We start from the raw sequence: 18,205 nt of genomic DNA, 5'->3' as shown, positions 1-18,205 counted from the left end.
AAGTCAATTTGCTTTGACAGAGAGATAGAAAGCCTCTGAGCCCCCAAAGTAGATTATTATCTTTCAGGAGAATTTGTCTCTGATTTGAAATAGTTCCGAGAAAAATGTCAATAATTTGGGCCAGAAAAAAACATTCTATTCTGGTTTCTTCTCTCCTCTCTAAGGGTCTGATACGCTTTTTCACTTTACTAGTATTCCAGGTATTTGCAGGCCTTGTTACATATCTCTCCATATCCCATATAGGAACCACGAAAACCTTTAATTGACTGACTAATTTGTTTATAAATTGAAATAAAATAAACATTATTTAAAAACAACAACCAAGTTAAGACAACAAAAGTACCAGGTAAAAGAAAACTACAGTTGTTTGACTTCAAATGATCTATCAATCGATTAAAAAATCAATCAGTTAATTCAATTGTGGATTACAATTCTTTCACCTGCGATTATTTTTTAAATAACGCAACATACAAGTCACTCTGACTAATTTTAATATGGGCCAGAAGATTGAACTCATAGCTTCATTTAAACAGCTGAGGCATAGATGAAAATAGGGATGTCAAAAATAATTTTCAAACCTTTTCTTACGGCTAAAATAGAGCTAAAGAGGTGTCTTTATTTTGAACAAAGTTTCTTATTGCTTTTTTAATACAAGATAAATTTACTGAATAGCCGAATGGATATTAAACCTCAAGCTCACTGACGCAAATGCTATAGATTAAAGGCAAATATTGTCCATGATTATTGTTTACCATCGCCATGAATCTTTGGACTTTCCTAGCATCCATTTATACTCTGTGAACTAATTTGTTTATTTCACGAGCCACTAAATGGCCAGAACTCATAATTTGAAATCTTAGATTTAAAAAGCTTTAAAGAAAAAGTCAGAAAAATACTTATAACCTTTTTAATATAAGTAAACCGCGCTCCTTTTTTGGGATTCAGTTTGTGAACTTCCTACTACTGCCCCTGGTTGTAAATTATAGCACCCGAGGCCGTATTCAGGGGGTTATGGGGTTTAACCCTCCTCCCCCAGATGCTTGTCTGACTCTTAAAAATGTAACAAAAATGGATATAAACAAATTTTTTATTCATTTTTTGAAGGCTTTTTATGCGTTTTTGAAGGATTTCCTAGGGAGGGAACCCCTCCGAAATAAATCCTTGTCTAAAACACCCACCGAAAAAAAAATCCTGAATGCGGCCCCTATGGCACCCTATGTTGATTTACAGGTGTATGAATCAAAATTGTCACTGTTTTTGTATTTTTTTATGGTTTAACGTAAGTTATCTTATCAAAAGACGGCTCAAAAGAAAGACAACGAAAGTTTGTGCTTAAGGTCACTCATGCCATCTCAGGCCATGAACTTTATTAAGGGTGTCATTTTGCGGGGCAAGGGGGACTGCTCCCAATAATTTCGAGAAAATAACTATTATATAGCCCATGCTTCTTGACTATCTGGATATAAGCCCCTCTTGCCCCCTCCCAATAAAATGTTGGATCTAATTTCACGAGCTTTATCAACTCAGAAGATTGTAACTTTTAATATCTATAGCCCTAACTAAGGGCCCCCGTATAAACTTTTCTAATGTCGGTACGAAATTGAATGTTTTCCAAAGGGAGAGGGGAAAGGTAAAATAGAATCTGAGTTTTGGTCACATGATTTTTATTTTTTTTTTAAATTACACACTTAATTTGTGTTCGGTCTTTCCATCAAGGAAGGGGGGTTCCCATGCCCTCTCTTTGAGTACCCTTAAATTTATCTCAATACATTTTTTTTTTTTTTTTTTTTTTTTTTTTTTTTTTTTTTTTTTTTTATAAGAGCAAGTCAGAATTATTAGAAACATATTTGGCAATCACAATGAAAAAAATTCGTGAAGGATGGTTAATAGCTTCTGGTAAAACCACTAGCTGATTTTATATCTCGAAAACTGGGGCTGGATAAAAGGCATCTGGAACGATTGGGCTCAATCGGGCCCCGTGTTGGAAAGGGCCCCGTGTTGGAAAGGGCTCTGTGGTGGCGTCAAACTAAACATTTTTTTTTTGAGTTGCGAAATAGCATATTCTTAATATTTCCAGTAAACGTTACTATTGGAGACTGATCATTTTCCAGGATAAATCCGATGAAAAAACAATCTGATATAAGCAGTGAATCAGGATAGATTGATTGGCTTAGCAATTATGTCGATTAAAAGTGAAGACTCAACGATATTAGATTTTCGATCAGTTTTAGAAAGATTTGGCTTTTTTTACTTTAGACTTTTATTCACATAATAAACAAAAATATAAACTATTACAGACATAAATAACTACGCTAGGGAAAAATTTAAATTTTGGGCCTGAAAAAGTTAATCGCGTAGCGATTAACTACATAAACGTTCCTAAAGACAACCTAAATTAAAAATAGTAATGAAAAAAAACCTCCATAAGCGTTTCTAGAAGCATCTTACACTAATTAAAATAATAATGAAAGGAAAAAAAGACAATAACCTTTTCTCAAACACCCCCAGGGTAACAACCCTCATCCAAATACAACCTTCTCTATCCCAACCCTTCAACCCGCTCCTTCCTCCAGCCCTATAGCCCACTCCAACCCATCCCAAATAAAAAAAACTTATTCCACAGCTAATACTCTTTTGATCTTTTTTTAAATTGTGGGAGGTGCTCAGCGTCCCTAACACTTACAGGAAGTGAATTCCAAACAGAAGGGCCAAGATATTTACAGAACAAAAACTTAGAAATCTGTAAATTCATTTATTCCTAGTCGGTGATGTAAATTTCAAGAGGCATTTTCAAAAGCTTCATAATATCTAAGGGACAAAAAAATAATTAACTTAAGCTCAAAACGAACAGACTGGGCCATCAAATGAGAATAATCAATAGAATGACCCGAAAATTGTAAAAGTACGGATAAAGATGAACAACCTAGACCATCAAAAATGACAAGACCAATCAGAGCAGTTAAGGCAAAGGACATTGAAAAAACATCTGAAGCAATGATAAATGCAAAATAAAGAACAAAGGCATATGCAGTTAGAATATTTGCGGAAACAACAATTACAACGATTCAAAAGCGAAATGGAAGAACACAGAAATATAAGGTTAAAAGATGACAGCGAGAATTACAACGACTCAAAAACGAAAGTGGAGAAAAAAAATGTTGATTGCTAAATTAGGCTAACTAAAAACAAATTTAAGTTTAAGCAAGAAGCAACTTCTAAAACTCTATAACTAACATTAATTATTCCCTATTGGGAGGGAACAATCCCCCTTTGCCCCTCGCTCTTGGTATAAAAGTGTTTTAGTACTTTAGAAAAGTTTTTTATTCAAATCATTTGTCGTTGTAATTCCGGATTTGTTCTTAAATATTTTTAACAAAGAGCTGAACTTTAGCGTAAAGAACGAGGTATTGAGGAGAGGGCCACCCGCCACTTGTACATGGGATAATTTCTGGTTGTCTTAGGTTTTAATTTTACATACATGTGACGATGAAGGTCAGAATGAATCAAAATGAAAATAAAAAACAAAGGAATATACGGTTTGAATATATATGACAGCGAGAGCGAAGAAATATGCAGTAAGAAGATAAGCGGCAGCGAGAATTACAAGCAAAAGTGGGAGCCACATGAAAATGAAAAACAAAGAATTAAAGGGTTGGCCGAAACGTGAAAGCAGGTTTCAGACAATGTCAAAAAGGCAGTGAAGAACAAAGAACTGTGCTATTAGAAGACGAGCGACAATAAAGACCATAATGAGTCAAAAATGAAAGTAAACAAGAAAGAAACATTACATTAGAAGGACAACACCATCACAATCTTCGACGCCAGCAAACTGTAATGCGAAAGCCGGCAAAAACCCACAAAGATCCCGTCAACTACGCAAGTGTTCATTAAAAGTCATTGGCACCCTTTATCATTATGTGGATTCACCGTGGAGTTTTTCATTTCCCCGCAGGAAAATAGCCAAAACAAGTGATTTATTTGAACCTTGTTGTTTGCTTTGCCAAACTGCATTGCCATCTCCAGAATTTCCAAATAAATTGGCTTGGCCTGTTATAGGACATAACTTGCTCTCTAAAAAATTCCAGAAACCAATACAAAACTTGAACACATGTTTTGCTTTAGCCTCATTTAACGTAAATGATGATTGAACTACCAATAGTCGCAGTTTTTCCAGATTAAAAGTAGCTGGACAAACTTATCACAGAATTAATTTAGTAGCGCAACCGTTACAGACCCCTGAAGGCGATTTTGAACCGCATTCATTTGGTCAAATGTACTTTTTAAACCCCGATGAGCTGTAAAAGAACATCTTGCACATCTTACAAAATAACGGGCTTTCTCGCAATCCAATTGATCTCTTGGAAGAAATATTGCGATACACAAACAGTAATGCTAAAGGTTACATGAAAATTCAAAAAGTGGAGAAGCAACCTGTTGCTTCACTGGAGCTACTGGCTGGGATAGAAGACAAGTGACAATAACAATCAATATATAAAAGCCTGTCGCGCAATATATAAGAGCCTGTCGCGTAGCCGTTGGTCTCCCAGCACTGTAAATACATTATATATATATATATATATATATATATATATATATATATATATATATATATATATATATATATATATATATATATATATATATATATATATATATATATATATATACTTTATTTTGCTTAAAATTTAACATAAAAAGAGGGGCCCACAAAAAGGTTTCCAATCGGGCCCCGAACCGGGTCAATCTGGCTCTGTCTCGAACTAAACGATTTAGTCTGATTTAATTTGATTTTGGTAGTAACAAATATTTCATTAAACACTATTATTATTTGCTTTCTGGTAATCAAATTTTCTTAATACAGCTGTTACTTTATATTATTCGGTTTAATCGCTTTCAATGGTGAATATATTTTCTTTTTTTAAGCAACCCGAGATTATGTTTTCTAGGCTTCTGAAAAGCCACCTGTCTCTTCGTGACTCTTTCTTAGAAGGTTGGAATTCCCAAGGGTTTCGAATAACAACATTTGTCTAAAGATTGTAAAATGTGTCACTCTACCTGAAGTTCTGCATCACTGCGTGGAACATTCAAGAGCTAATAAAATGAAACTTCCAAAAAAGTAAAAGGATAAACAAGTCATGGAAATCCATAAAGGAGTTTTATCGCTTTTAACAAATTTGGCAACGATTTCTGATACCTTAGTAGCTTTTAATAGTTCTTAGCTCATAGTGGCAAAGAGGACAGAGGATGGTTTGCCTCCCCCTACACCAATTTGCTAATAGAAAAATAGTTATCTCTTCTTTCATTCCCAAAGAAATATTTCGTATATATTCGGAAGCAGTATAACAAATTTTTAGAAGTATAAAAAAGATGAAAAAATTACTTTGACCGTATTGGCAGACTAATCACTCCCCCCCCCCCACCCAACTCATTATCCAATAGTCTCAGATTGTCAACATATATACAAAATTATGTAAAATATTACATTTGTAGAAAAAAGTCTCACAAAAACATTTTTAAGCCTTTGTATACAAGTCGTTGACAAATTCTCTAGCTTCCCCCCTCCTTCATCCGGAGTAAATTTCTCGTGTGTCTATAGCTCAAAGCAACTAATGTTAGGCAACTGGAAGAAATCTATCACATTTTCATAAATACTTTATGATGTAAGATTTTGAATTACGCTCATTCTACCGAGTAAACTAATTCAACCTGTTACTATACTGTCAGTCCTTATTAGAAAATAGTAAATAATTTTGTAATTTCTCGGCAGGTATGGTTTCAAAATAGAAGAGCTAAGTTTCGGAGGAATGAGAGGAGTCAGAAATCAACGAAGTCCGATGCAATTGAACAAGTTGTTACATCGAAGCCTATATTAAGCAGTCAATCTGGTAAGAGATATAATTTTGCCAGTTAAGATGGTGATCTATGATTAAGTCAAGTTTCTTTAGGATAGTGATATTTAATGCTAGTAGTTTCAACTTTGGCCTTCTCCTGTGTTGAATAAAATAATAAAATAAAATAATTTTTTAAGGTGGTATGAGATGACTAGAGGAGGATTGTGGAGTTTTGGATTGTTTTCTCTCTTTTTTTATTACAGTAACTCCAGTAGTAGCTCGGTGAGGAAAAATGTGCATATTGACTTGCAATATTAGTGCTTGACATTTATTGATCCCATTTTTTTGGTTTGGTATCCGAATTCTAAAAGACATAAAACTTCACTAAAAACAAAGAAATCGGTAAGGCTTCCAAACCTCCACACTTACGTTTTTGTGGACTTTTGGGCGAAAATGGGAGATAAGGGGGGCTTTTACTCCTTCAGTCTCTCTGTTTAGTCTCCATAGCCCCTCCAGTTTCCCTCTTGCAACTTTTTCAACCCCCCTCTATTAGCTGTATCCCTTGTTGTCAACATATTAGCAAAACTCCATGCTAAGTCTACATATAAAACCGACCAAGTCCTTCCCAACTAAACAACATTTTAGGTAAGGGTATCTCAGTAGTATCTTTCCAAATTGGAAACAAACGATAACTTGAAATATGTATACTTAGAGGTGCGAAGCACGCCGTAACCCCTTCAAGCCTCTCCCCTCCCACATCCCCATCTTTTCTCTCAGAGTAACAACTTTAAACAAATTTTTACTGGTACTTCATATGCCCTAAAATTTACTAGCATAACCAGATGGCTCTACTTTCAAAAATGTTTAAAATTTGAACAACATGCATTTTTCCGTTTCACATCTTCTGCAAAGTGACTTTCTTTTGTTTTTTTAGCGTGTGCTTATGCGTGAGTTTGCGTGTGATTAGGAGAGTTGTATGCCCAGTATAAATCATATTGAATAAACAAAATTTTTTAAATGCTGGTTTTTCAAATACAATTCCACTAATCCGAATACATAAGCTGCATGGGCACACTTAGAAATACAAGCGTGGGGATGAGAGTGGAGGTGCAGCTAAATTCTAAAACTTCTATCCTTACATGGGAGAGGTCTTTTGCTTATTTTTGTACAATTGTCACTTGCCGTTTTACCAATCAGACTTTAAACAAGAAAATTTCATGGAAATTGCACAATAAGGCCGTTGAAAGTTACAGATTTACAAAGTCTAGTGGTTAATAGGGTAGTTACAATCTTGCTTTGATATTGGGAGGGAGGAGATAGGGCTTCAAACTAAAAATATTCGATACAAAATTTTTATTTTATTGTTAGACGAACTTCACAAATGTTTCCAGTGCAAATTTTACAAACAACTAGCAAACTACTACTAAAGTAGTAACAACTCACTGTAGCACCAAGCCGCATGAGACCAACACAGCTGCACACGCTTCTCTTCAATCCCAATTTATTCAAAGTGTTCCTTTTTAAATCCTCCCAGGAAGTTTCTATTTCCTTTAAATCTTTCTTTATGATGTCCTCCCACCCCAAACGAGAACGACCTCCTTTCCGTTTAGCCCTAGACGGTTGGCCGAAAAGGATAATCTTTGGCAATCTGTCATCCTTCATCTACACAAAGTGCCCTATCCATCTCAACCTTTTTCTTGTTAAAGGCCGTATTGAACTACATTTTTTTTTACGGCTTACTGTTTGAAATACGGTTAGTCAGCCGGATACCCAAAACAATCAGTAGGCAATTTCTCTACAAAACTTCTAGTAAATCTTCATCCACTTTTTGGAGCTTCCATGCTTCAGAGCCATATTTGACCAGTGTCATCACTGTAGCTTCTAACATTCTAATCTTAGTGTCTTGACTTATCTTCCTATTCTTCCAAAAAGTTTTAACTGTGAAAAGACACCCTGAGCCTCGGCTATTCTACTTTTAAAATCTTCACTGCTTCCTCCGTCTTTATCAGTGATGCTACCAAGGTAGGCGAAGCTGCCCACCTGATCAATTTTTTCGTTACCGGACCTCACCTTTTCATATTTACTAATTCCTTAGTGACTTAGTCTTCTTAAAATTAAGCCACAATCTGAATCGTAATCCATAAATTAAAGCCCAGAGACGGTCACTCGATCGGTAATGTAATGGTGACGTCACACAGTAGCAATAATAATTTTATTTAGGTCAAGGCCTATAGTCCTTTGCCAAATATTGTGAAATCTCAGGGATAAGGTTTCCTTAAAATCGTTAGGTGCTTCCCCTTTTTCAAAAATCATATTCATAGCCTTCAGTAACTTATTTTTAACCTCAGAGCCACCATATTTATGAAACCCATTAACCACACTATCAGCACCTGGAGCTTTATTATTTTTTAATACTTTTAGCACTGTCACTCATTCTTCCTAACAAAAGAAATCTTCGTTCACATCCAAGGTATCACAAACTTTTTCATTTTCCTCTAAATCTTTTCTTGCCCCTGGTTTAGCACATTCTCAAAATGTTCCACCCATCTCTCTTTAACTCTTTTCTTATCACTAATTGTGGCCCTATTCTTATTTTTAACTGGGACTGGTCCGGATCGACTACTCCCTCTAAATTTATTTCCATACCAGTAGAATATTTTACTATTATGCCGTCTAGCTGCATCTTCCAGATCTTTGGCAATTTTATCCATGGCCTCCGATTCACATCTCCTAAGTCCATATTTTAGTACTTTTTCCACTTTCTTTACATTCCTTTTGTTTTCATATTATCTATCACTTCCTTGAAAGTTTCTCTCAAATTCTCATCCTGAAGTCTGCCAAAATCATAACTTCCTGGGAGGTTGTTACTCTTCCGAAATTTCAACTTCAAATTAACCCTAGACACTACTAGATTCTGATCTTCACTTTTAACATCAATAACAGCACTCCTATATACCCTAGTATCTTGTATTGATCCTGCCAGTCTTCGATTAACTATTACATAATCAATAGGTTTTGCTGTCTTAGCGTCATGTGAATGCCATGCTAACGTATGGACCATTTTATGACCAAACACCATATTGGGTATAACTAGATTGTTATACCTAGAAAATTGCAAAAGTATGTAGCCATTACTATTCCTTTTCCTACAACAAATTTACCTAGACTAAGATACCATCTATCCCTATTTCTAAAGACCTGGGCGTTTAAATTTCCTAGTAAAAACATCACTTTTTTTTACCTAGAACCCTAGTCTACTTGCTCCTGTAACTATAAGTAAAACTCGTCTGAGACACAAGCAGCTTCGTCAGTCGGTTCTACAGGGGGATATGCTACTATAACTGATATCCTGAACTTTTTTGTCATAAAATGAGCAATTAGCATTCTATTATAAATACTTTTTCAGCCTACATAAGACTTGGCGGCTTCCTTATTCATCATGAGCCATACTCCCTGTCTATATACCCCATTCTTCCTGCTTGAGTAATCAAATTCTATATCACCTAATTTCATGCTTCCTACCCCTGGAATATGAGTTTCTGAAACTCCTAGTAAGTCCAGCTCGAATCATCTGAATTTGGCAGTCAAAATTTCAATACGATAATCATTTTTGAACGTAGTATTTCAAAGTTCCAATTTTCATGTTCTTTAAATCATTGAAAATATTTTGACCTCAGGAAAAGCAATGATCCTGGATACCATTGCAGGACGGGGACCAAAACATCTTCTCAAGTCTACACCGAAGAGCTTAAGCTGGCTTAGAACCGGACTGCAAGAAGTCCCTAGGATCTCCAGTATGAATGGAGGCTTTGTGCAATCCTGGTCCAATCTTGGCCACAACATGGTTTTCAGCACTTGGAGATGCTCTTCTATCAACAAGAGTCGATATCCTTCACAGACAGTCTCAAGCCTATTGAAAATACCTCCTTAGAAAATTATGAAGGGGTCCATACGTCGTCAATTCTTCTAATTAGTAATCCCAGACATACCCAGAATACTTGGAAACTATTCCAAAAAATAAGATACCATAAAAACTGAAAAATTGTGAAAATCAAATGGAGCTATGATTGTAAACCTGCCACCCCACTCAAACATTTTCTTGGGAGAGAATAAAGATAAAAGACGACTTAAAAAAGATAGAGACACGTCTGAGGGAAAAGAGACTTTTATCAAAATAAAATAAATTTAAATTAAGGCTGAAGAGGAACTAGCTGATATTTTAGAATTAACAAAGCAAAATTTAGCATAGGATTGTATTGAAAGACACTGGTGAAAGTAGAAAACATCCCTACCCCTCTGATTTGCGTTGTTTCTTTAATGGTACATAAGTTGATTTTGTGTTTTCAGATTTGAGTAATTGTTGGAAGCCCGCACCCCCATTTGGTATGTCGACGAATGCCTTTGCTGCTTGTGCTTTAATGCAAACAGGTGAGTGTTTATCATATAATAAGAGGGATTGAATAAAATGCTGTAAGAAAAAAGTAAGAAGACTTAACTGGCCATACCATCTCATGGTTGAATATATTAACTACAAATGAAATGAAAGGAAGAATTAATCAACGATAAATAAAAATTTAAGATATGTATACGAACTATATCAACACATTTCCTACATATCCTACATATCTACATATCTATCAACACAACACTATTTCCTTTTCCAACTTAATTACTCTTAAAAGTAATTTTCTATGTTTTGGCCCGTTCAAAACTGAATATTATGTTTATTACCTGACGGCTGATTGCTGGCATTGGTATTGCTGTTTAATAGCGTAATTAACAAACTTCACATGCTCATAGTTGTATATAGCCCAGTGCAGTGAATCTTACAACAACAAGTTCTAATTCCTTTGAGCAAACAGTTTTGTATATCAATTAACCAGACTTTACATAATACAATTACTGACGAGTTGGAATGATCTTTTCTAATTAATGTATGCTAGCTTCAATAATATTTACAAACCAACTTTGACCACTATTAATATTAATTAATCTTAGGCTTGCACCTAAAAATTTATCATATTAAATGGGAACTACTGAAAGCCAAATTTTAATGGGGGGGGAGTAAACAATAAAAACAGTAAATTGAGTTTTGCTTGCACATTTAATGAACGAAAAATACAAATTTCGTCAAATTCTTTGAATTTCAGGTGTGGAGGGGGAGGGGAATCCTGAAAAGTATTTCTTGATGGACCATTAATACTTTTTCTTATAATTGGTAGACGACTGCTGCTACTGCTAATAACAACTCTCCGTAGCACTGGGCACCTGAGGCCAACACAGCTATGCACCCTCCTCCTCCATCCCAGTCTGTTCAAAGCCTCCCTTTTTACACCCTCTCAGGACATTTCCATTTCCCTTAAATCTTTCTGTATGACACCCTTCCACCCCAGCTACGGATGACCTGCTTTCCGTTTAGTCCTAGATGGTTGGCCGAAAAGGACATTCTTCGGCAATCTGTCATCCTTCGTCCGCGAAATGTGCCCTTCTCAACCTTTCTCTCTTTATAGCCTTAGAACGCGGAATTGAACCACACCTTTCGTACAACCCGCTGTTTTAAATACGGTCACTCAGTCCCAGGATACCCAAGACAATCCGTTGGCAATTTCTCTAGAAAACATCTAGTAAATCTTCATCCATATTTTGGAGCACCCATGCTTCAGAACCATATTTGACCCCTGTTATCACCGTTGCTTCCAATATTCTAATTATTCTTGCAGACTATCTTCCTGTTCTTTCGAACTTTGTTCAATTATGAAAAAGCACATTGAGCCTTGGCTAGTCAACTTTTAACATCTTCACTTTTCCACAATCTTTACTATTAATACCACCAATGTAAGTGAAGCTATCCAGTTGATCAATCTTTTCGAATTGGTAGATGATTATTCTATACCAACTTTATAGATGCCTTCACACCTACTAGAATCGTAAAGTAGGGCCTTTTTAATATCAAGCACCAATATAACAGGCATTCTTCCAATAAAGGAGACTCGCGATCCGATTCTATTTGTCATTTCCTTAAGCCCAATTTATAACAACTTAATATTGAAAGACTCTATCAATATATTCGCCCAGTCTAATTTAATACAACCTGTCGGCATACCTAATGAAAACCGAAATTGCAGACAGTCAAGATCTATTGCAGGGTAAAGAATACTTGTTCATTCTACCTGGTGAATTCTCTTTCATTGATTTCTGTCTTTTTTTTTTTTTTTTTTTTTTTTTTTTAGTATCTTTTCTGCTCTTGTTCAATTACTTCGAAAGGTTATATTTTGCTACTTTTTTTCTTCTGTTTTTTTTTACCACTGAGGAGGACTTGGTGGAGGTTCTTGTCAAAATATTTGCTTGTTTTTCGTCTTCATATTTTGTTAATGTCTGACAAAATCCTCCTTTTCTCAACTATCCTTTCCTTTCTTGGTTTCATAATTCATGTATAGCCAGTGTGGTCTTAGAATGTATTTACAAAAAGAAGGAGAAGAAGAAGAAAGTATATAATTGTTTTTAGCATTTAAGCCTGCTTTGGTCAATGCATTTTTGTTGGTTTGGCTATTTTGTGAACTGTTCCTTTGGTTTTGCTAGCTTTTCCTACAATTTCAATCCAAGAAGCTTTTCACTGTGCTATTTTTCTGATAGAACAATTGATTGTCTCATGTCTATTAACTTTTTTACTATTTTTAGGTTTATACACTGCGACAACATATCAGCCATCCACGTCTCAAAATTATCGATACGGATTTTAAGCTTTTGTTTGTTTTTAATTTCTCATCTTATATTGTAAATAAAAATACTTTTGTTTTTCTTTGTCTTTAATGCTACTAGTTTCTTTTGACTACATGAACACTTGTAGAAAAAAAAATATCAGCCTTTTCATTCCTAAGAACTTTGATTTAAACATTCTTAGTCTCGTAGAAATTGTGTAAGCCGTTTTCTTATATACTAAAGCTTTCATCCGACCAAGTTTCTTTAAATTGATTATGTTTACGTCTGAATCAATAGGCTATTTTAAGTTTTGGGCTTAATTAATTACAGAAATTGGTCATAAATATCGTCAGAACATTATTTTATTGGTACAAACTATTCCTTATTTTGGCAAAAAAGAAATGGAAGAACTGCACAAAGTTTAGTTTTTTTTTTAATCCTTTCTGATCAAATCATATCAGCCCGTTTGATAACATTTACATTTTTTATTTGGTCAAGAAAAATGGTCAAAGAGCACTAGTCATTGTTATCACTAAAATGATGACGAACTAAAGTGTTTTGCCAATGTTCATAATCAGTTAGGAGAAAGACTAAAGGATTCTAATTATTCAGGCATTGGTATAGTTTACGTGTGGATATCTGGCCAACAAATACTCTAAGCCTTAAAGCAATGTGATCCATTTTTTTCTCAAATGGTTTTCATAAATCGGACTTGCGCACAACTTCCTTAAAACTGGACTCAGCCTGAACTGTTGCTTCAAAAAGGCGCCCCATTAGTAATATTAATAACTTGCTTTGTCAATAGCCTGCCAAAAAAGTTTGAGAAATTTAGATAAGAGGAATTATGAGCGTGTTAAAGTGGTTCTGATAATCCTGATGTGTGATGCTTTTTCTTAGCTAAACAATATAATAACCAATGAGTGATACTATTGAAAAAACTAGACTTTCTTTTACCAACTGAGACTGATCTTCTTTCATTGATTTTACGTCAGTTATTTCCGTCAGAAAATTTACCAGATACAGAACAATTGAGACAGTAAAATAGCTGTGCTTTGCACCACTATTTTACAAACCCAACTTTTTTCTTGCAACTAAGCCTAGCTGAGAACATTAAGGGACCCCCCCCCCCCCAAATTATATTACACTCTTGGGGGCTATATTCTGGATATCATGCTGATATCTATAAAAATTTTCAGTAACCTTGTAAAAATACTTCTTTTCTAAAATAAATATAGCCTACCTATTTCTGCCAAATTTTTAGGTGTTGGTATATTTATTTATTTATTAATACCAAAATACAGTAAGCTTTATCAAGCTTGTCACACTAAACATTACATAAAAAAAAATATGACTATGCACACATACAAATCTATGAAAAATAATACAGTATGAAAACATACAGGTCACAAAACGACTAATACAAAAAACAAAAAATATTTTCAAAAGGGATTTTGACAAGATGTGGAATGAAATCTGTAGAGGCTAAATTACTTTTGAAAGAATGGACCATGATGGTCGCAACTGTTTCAGATGGAAGTCCATTCCAAGTCTTCTACACTTGGCTAAATAAAGAGTTTTGGCCTGATCTTTTGAAGAAGTGACTTGGAGGGGTATTACAATGTTCCTAACAATGTCAGCACTATCATGTCGAACTAGACAACTGTAGCCTCTGCATTATCTGGTGGTATGGTAGCAGTCAATGGTAAGATATGAGTTTGGTGGCCCTACGTTGCACGTTCTCAGTCTTTCTCAATCTTTATTAGTAAGGGTATACCATACTGATGAGCAATACTCAAGTATTGGACATACAGTGGGTGCATAAAGTGAAATCAACGACCAAAGATTAAACTTAGAAAATGTACGCTTTAGATGTAATAATCGGTAATTTGCCTTTCGGGTGTTATCCGATACATGTTTATCCAATTTGAGATTCGAATCAAAGCAAACCCCAAGGTCTTAAGCAGGCTTCATGCTTGAAATTGATTTACCATCAACGAAGTAATGGTAATGTTGAGGGAGTCTACGCAAATAGTACACAGCGTCGCACAGCGAGTTCAGCGTACATCACCCGTGCAGAGCAACCAAATTCTCTTGAAGTAAAGAGATCTCATGTTCATTCATGACTGACTTTTAAGCTTTCACATCATCTGCGAACATTTTTAAGGTCGAACTCCTAACAACATGTGGAAAATCATTAATAAAAAGGCAGAACAGTACCAGCACAAGACAACTGCCTAGCAGAACTCCACCTATGACAGACATAGGTGATGACAAAGCATCACCTACCGTAACCTCTTGGGTTCTATTTGTAAGGTAATCTGTTATCCAGAAGCTGCGTGTTACAAGAACACTGTTTACAGAACCCAAGCCGAGCTGAATGCCATAAGTTATTTTCCTCTAAATGTGCCTGGATTATAGGGGAAAGATATATGTATTTGATACTGGTCTTTAATTTTTAAAATGGAACTTTGAACCATTCTTGTACGACCACCTAATGATTACTCTTTTCCTAGCTGAAGGACATTCACCAGACAAGAGACAAAGATATATATGAGTGTTCGAGCAAGCACTGATGCAAGTTTGTGTAACATCGTATTTGAAAATCCATCAATATCCAGAGCCTTTCCAGAATAAAGATTTTGGAGTGTTTGATAAGCCTGATGGACTGTAAAATCTAAATCATCAAATTCTTTTGTTAACTAACGAGTAAGTTGAGTATGTGTTTCTTTGTGTGTTTGTGTGATAACTTAACCAAATAACTTATGCAAAAATTGTGATTTTACATAATTATCATCTATATGTGAAAGAGTTTCAGAATCTATAAAGGAAGGGGATGATGGGGATTGTGAAACTTGATTCCTTCCTACATACTTCCAAAATCTTTTTGGGCAACCAGGGACTGATGTAATAACATTTGACTCAACCTCTTGATGATTTAGCCGAAGTAACTTATTTTCTCTATTTCTAGCTCTTTTATATATCTATCATGAATCAAAGGTTTTAAATTTTACGTGCTCACGCCACCTATCATCTTTTAATTTTAGCATTTGTACAATATACCGAGGAAGGATCTGTCTATTTTTAAAAAACTGTCTGCTAGTAAAAATTCTTACATATCAATCTTACCGTCTTTAAGAGCCTGCTTAATAAAATTAAAGGACACATTAGCGATAGCATTACATTGCTGTAACTCCTCTTGGACAGAAAGAGACAAATTATAATCAGAAAATGCAACGTTATTTGCTCTACCATAATCGTATTTGGGAGAACTATTTGGAATCTCAGCAAAACCCGAACAACAATTTAATGATGTCGCCAGTACTGAATGATCACCTTTTCCTAGTGGTGGTAAAAACTAAAAACTAGCAATATCATCAGGTGATTTTGTAATTGCAAGGTCTAAGACTGAAAGGGAGGGTCGAACTAACACGCAAATGAGAAGGGTTTTGAATATGCTGATGCAAGTAAAGCCCTTGTAAAGTTTGTAGAAATTGGTTTTCAAATTATTCATCAGAAAGTGTCATTGTACTTGAGGTCCGATAAATATAGGGTAGGTTAATATCACCAACTACTAGAAACTGAGAACTAAGTAAAGAAACAGAGGACAAATGCTGCAATATTTTTTTGTTATTAAGTGTAGACAATTCACTAACGCAAGGACTACGATAAACGGCTATAACTCTAACAGCACTTGCGGACCCAAGTAACTTTAAATCAACAACTAAACATTCACTTATAATGGAAGAGATTGAGTCATTAACTTGGATATACTTCAATGAGGTATGAACATAAAAGAAAATTCCATGCTTATAATTACTGTTTACAACGAGATTATAATCATGTACTTCCTGGAAATACACATCTGGTTGCTGACAGCTCTTGGGTAGTGATTCCATAGTAACAATTACCTAGGGCTTGGGGACTAATATTAGGGCTTAACATTCATCAATTTTTGAAGATAAAAAGTTTACGTTTTTATATTAAGCAGATAAATTACTCTCTCAATTTTTACTACGTAGAGGTAGGGGACAGGTATTTAAAAATCCAGTCTGCTGACTGGGGCAATGGCTCCTTGTTTTGGTTCGTTTTCGTCACTATACGACTATTCTTGATTCCTAAATTTTGCTCACCAGCAGCAGCTTTTTTTTGGTTTCTTCTATTAGTTCTTTTCTGTGTAGCGAGTCTTCTTTGAGGTATCAGCAAAGAAATGAATGTCTCTTTTTTTGATGTGGGACTATGTTGTCAATTTTTCTTTTAAAGGAGCTAACTGAGAACAGTGATGGGTCTGGTTGATTGGATAAGCTGGGATCATTCGATTTGGTGTTGGTGCTAGACAGCCTTTACAAATTAGTCACTGAACAAACATCAATTCGAATCTTGTTTCTCAGAAAATTTTGTAAGAAAAGTAAGTTTTTTTTTTGGGGGGGGGGGTGGGACACCATATTAAATTCAATTCATGCATCTTTTCTGTCTGTCATTTTCTTATAGCACATTCTTTCTATCTTTAGTTTGCTGCTTATCAACTTGATTGACAATCTCCTCAACATTGGCAACAGACTCTTTAAATGAGATGTTTTTTAAATTTTGCACTTTAGCATTAATACTTTCAAGACAGGTAAGCATTTCATTTTGGAATGCAACATACTTATCTTTCATTTCGTTATAATGCTTGTTCAGAGCTGACTTCAGCAGCTGAGAATGATCTTCCTGGGCTGAACCTCTAGATTTGTACATGGGGCACCCAGCTGCTGCCAAGTCGGTTATTCATTTTTACAAAAATATCTTATTCAGTGGAGAACACTGAGAGGCATTGTGCACATTATCGCTGGTCACATTCATTAGACTATAGCGCAAGAACTGTTGTCTAGCAAACACCCAGCATCAGTGCATTTATCTATGTCTTTTTAAGGAGTAGTTTGGTTTTTGACGTTTGCTACTATGTAGAGGGGACGTCACACTGGCAATAGGTACTATACAGTGTTGCCAGATGTAGCATAATTATGCGGAACGTAGCATAATTAGGAACCAAAATCATCCAAGCATAATCCTCCTTAAGATAACATAATTGTAGCATAATCTAAGACGATGAAGAACAATTCATAACGTCACATCAGTAAAACGAACACCAAAGATGCTTTTTCGAATTTTTCGACCAAACTAAAGTAAAATTTTCAGCACAGCGACAGACTACGAGCCATCTGGTATTTTTTGTTCTGATCCTGTGGTCTATGGTCTATGGAAATGAAAAGCGCACGCAAAATATTTGAATTTAAAGACATGTGGTGATTGGTTGGATTGGATTGTTGAAGATTATTGTTTGATGAAATTTTGAGATTTAGAGGGGTTTCATGTTGTCGTTGGCGGTGAACGGTGAGAGAATTTTGCGGTGCAATTAGGCCTAGCCCTTTCGACCATAGGCAATGGTTCATGGTTCGCCGAAACTATCGCCGAAACTCCAGAAGATTTTGTGAAAAGCTTATGCTGATCAGATATTGTTTTCTAATCTACCAAAATCTACCACTGGTGTCTAGTTACAGTTAGAGATTCTAGTTTTTGGTAGACACTTCATGAACTGCAAGTCTTTCCCCAAAGACAAAGGCTAGCTTAAAGGATCCTCAGTGCCACTAGGGAAATATCCCTGTTTTGCCAATCTCTGGATGGCTGTCAGCCAGTTT

At 35.3% G+C, this 18,205-nt stretch overlaps 1 protein-coding gene across 1 annotated transcript in view; it reads left to right on the top strand.

Moving 5' to 3' along the window:
• The window catches only part of LOC136029629 (paired mesoderm homeobox protein 2-like), a 48,903-nt gene extending 36,274 nt beyond the window's left edge, over positions 1-12,629 (top strand). The window contains exons 3-5 of the mRNA XM_065708131.1: positions 5,768-5,885; positions 10,179-10,259; positions 12,510-12,629. Coding sequence (XP_065564203.1) covers positions 5,768-5,885; positions 10,179-10,259; positions 12,510-12,571 — 261 coding nt within the window. The 3' untranslated portion in view covers positions 12,572-12,629. The remainder of the gene's footprint in view (positions 1-5,767; positions 5,886-10,178; positions 10,260-12,509) is intronic.
• Positions 12,630-18,205: the final 5,576 nt, after the last annotated feature.

This window comes from Artemia franciscana, chromosome 7, assembly GCF_032884065.1.
Source record: "Artemia franciscana chromosome 7, ASM3288406v1, whole genome shotgun sequence".
Classification (NCBI taxonomy): domain Eukaryota; kingdom Metazoa; phylum Arthropoda; class Branchiopoda; order Anostraca; family Artemiidae; genus Artemia; species Artemia franciscana.
This window is presented reverse-complemented; position numbering and strand designations above follow the sequence as displayed.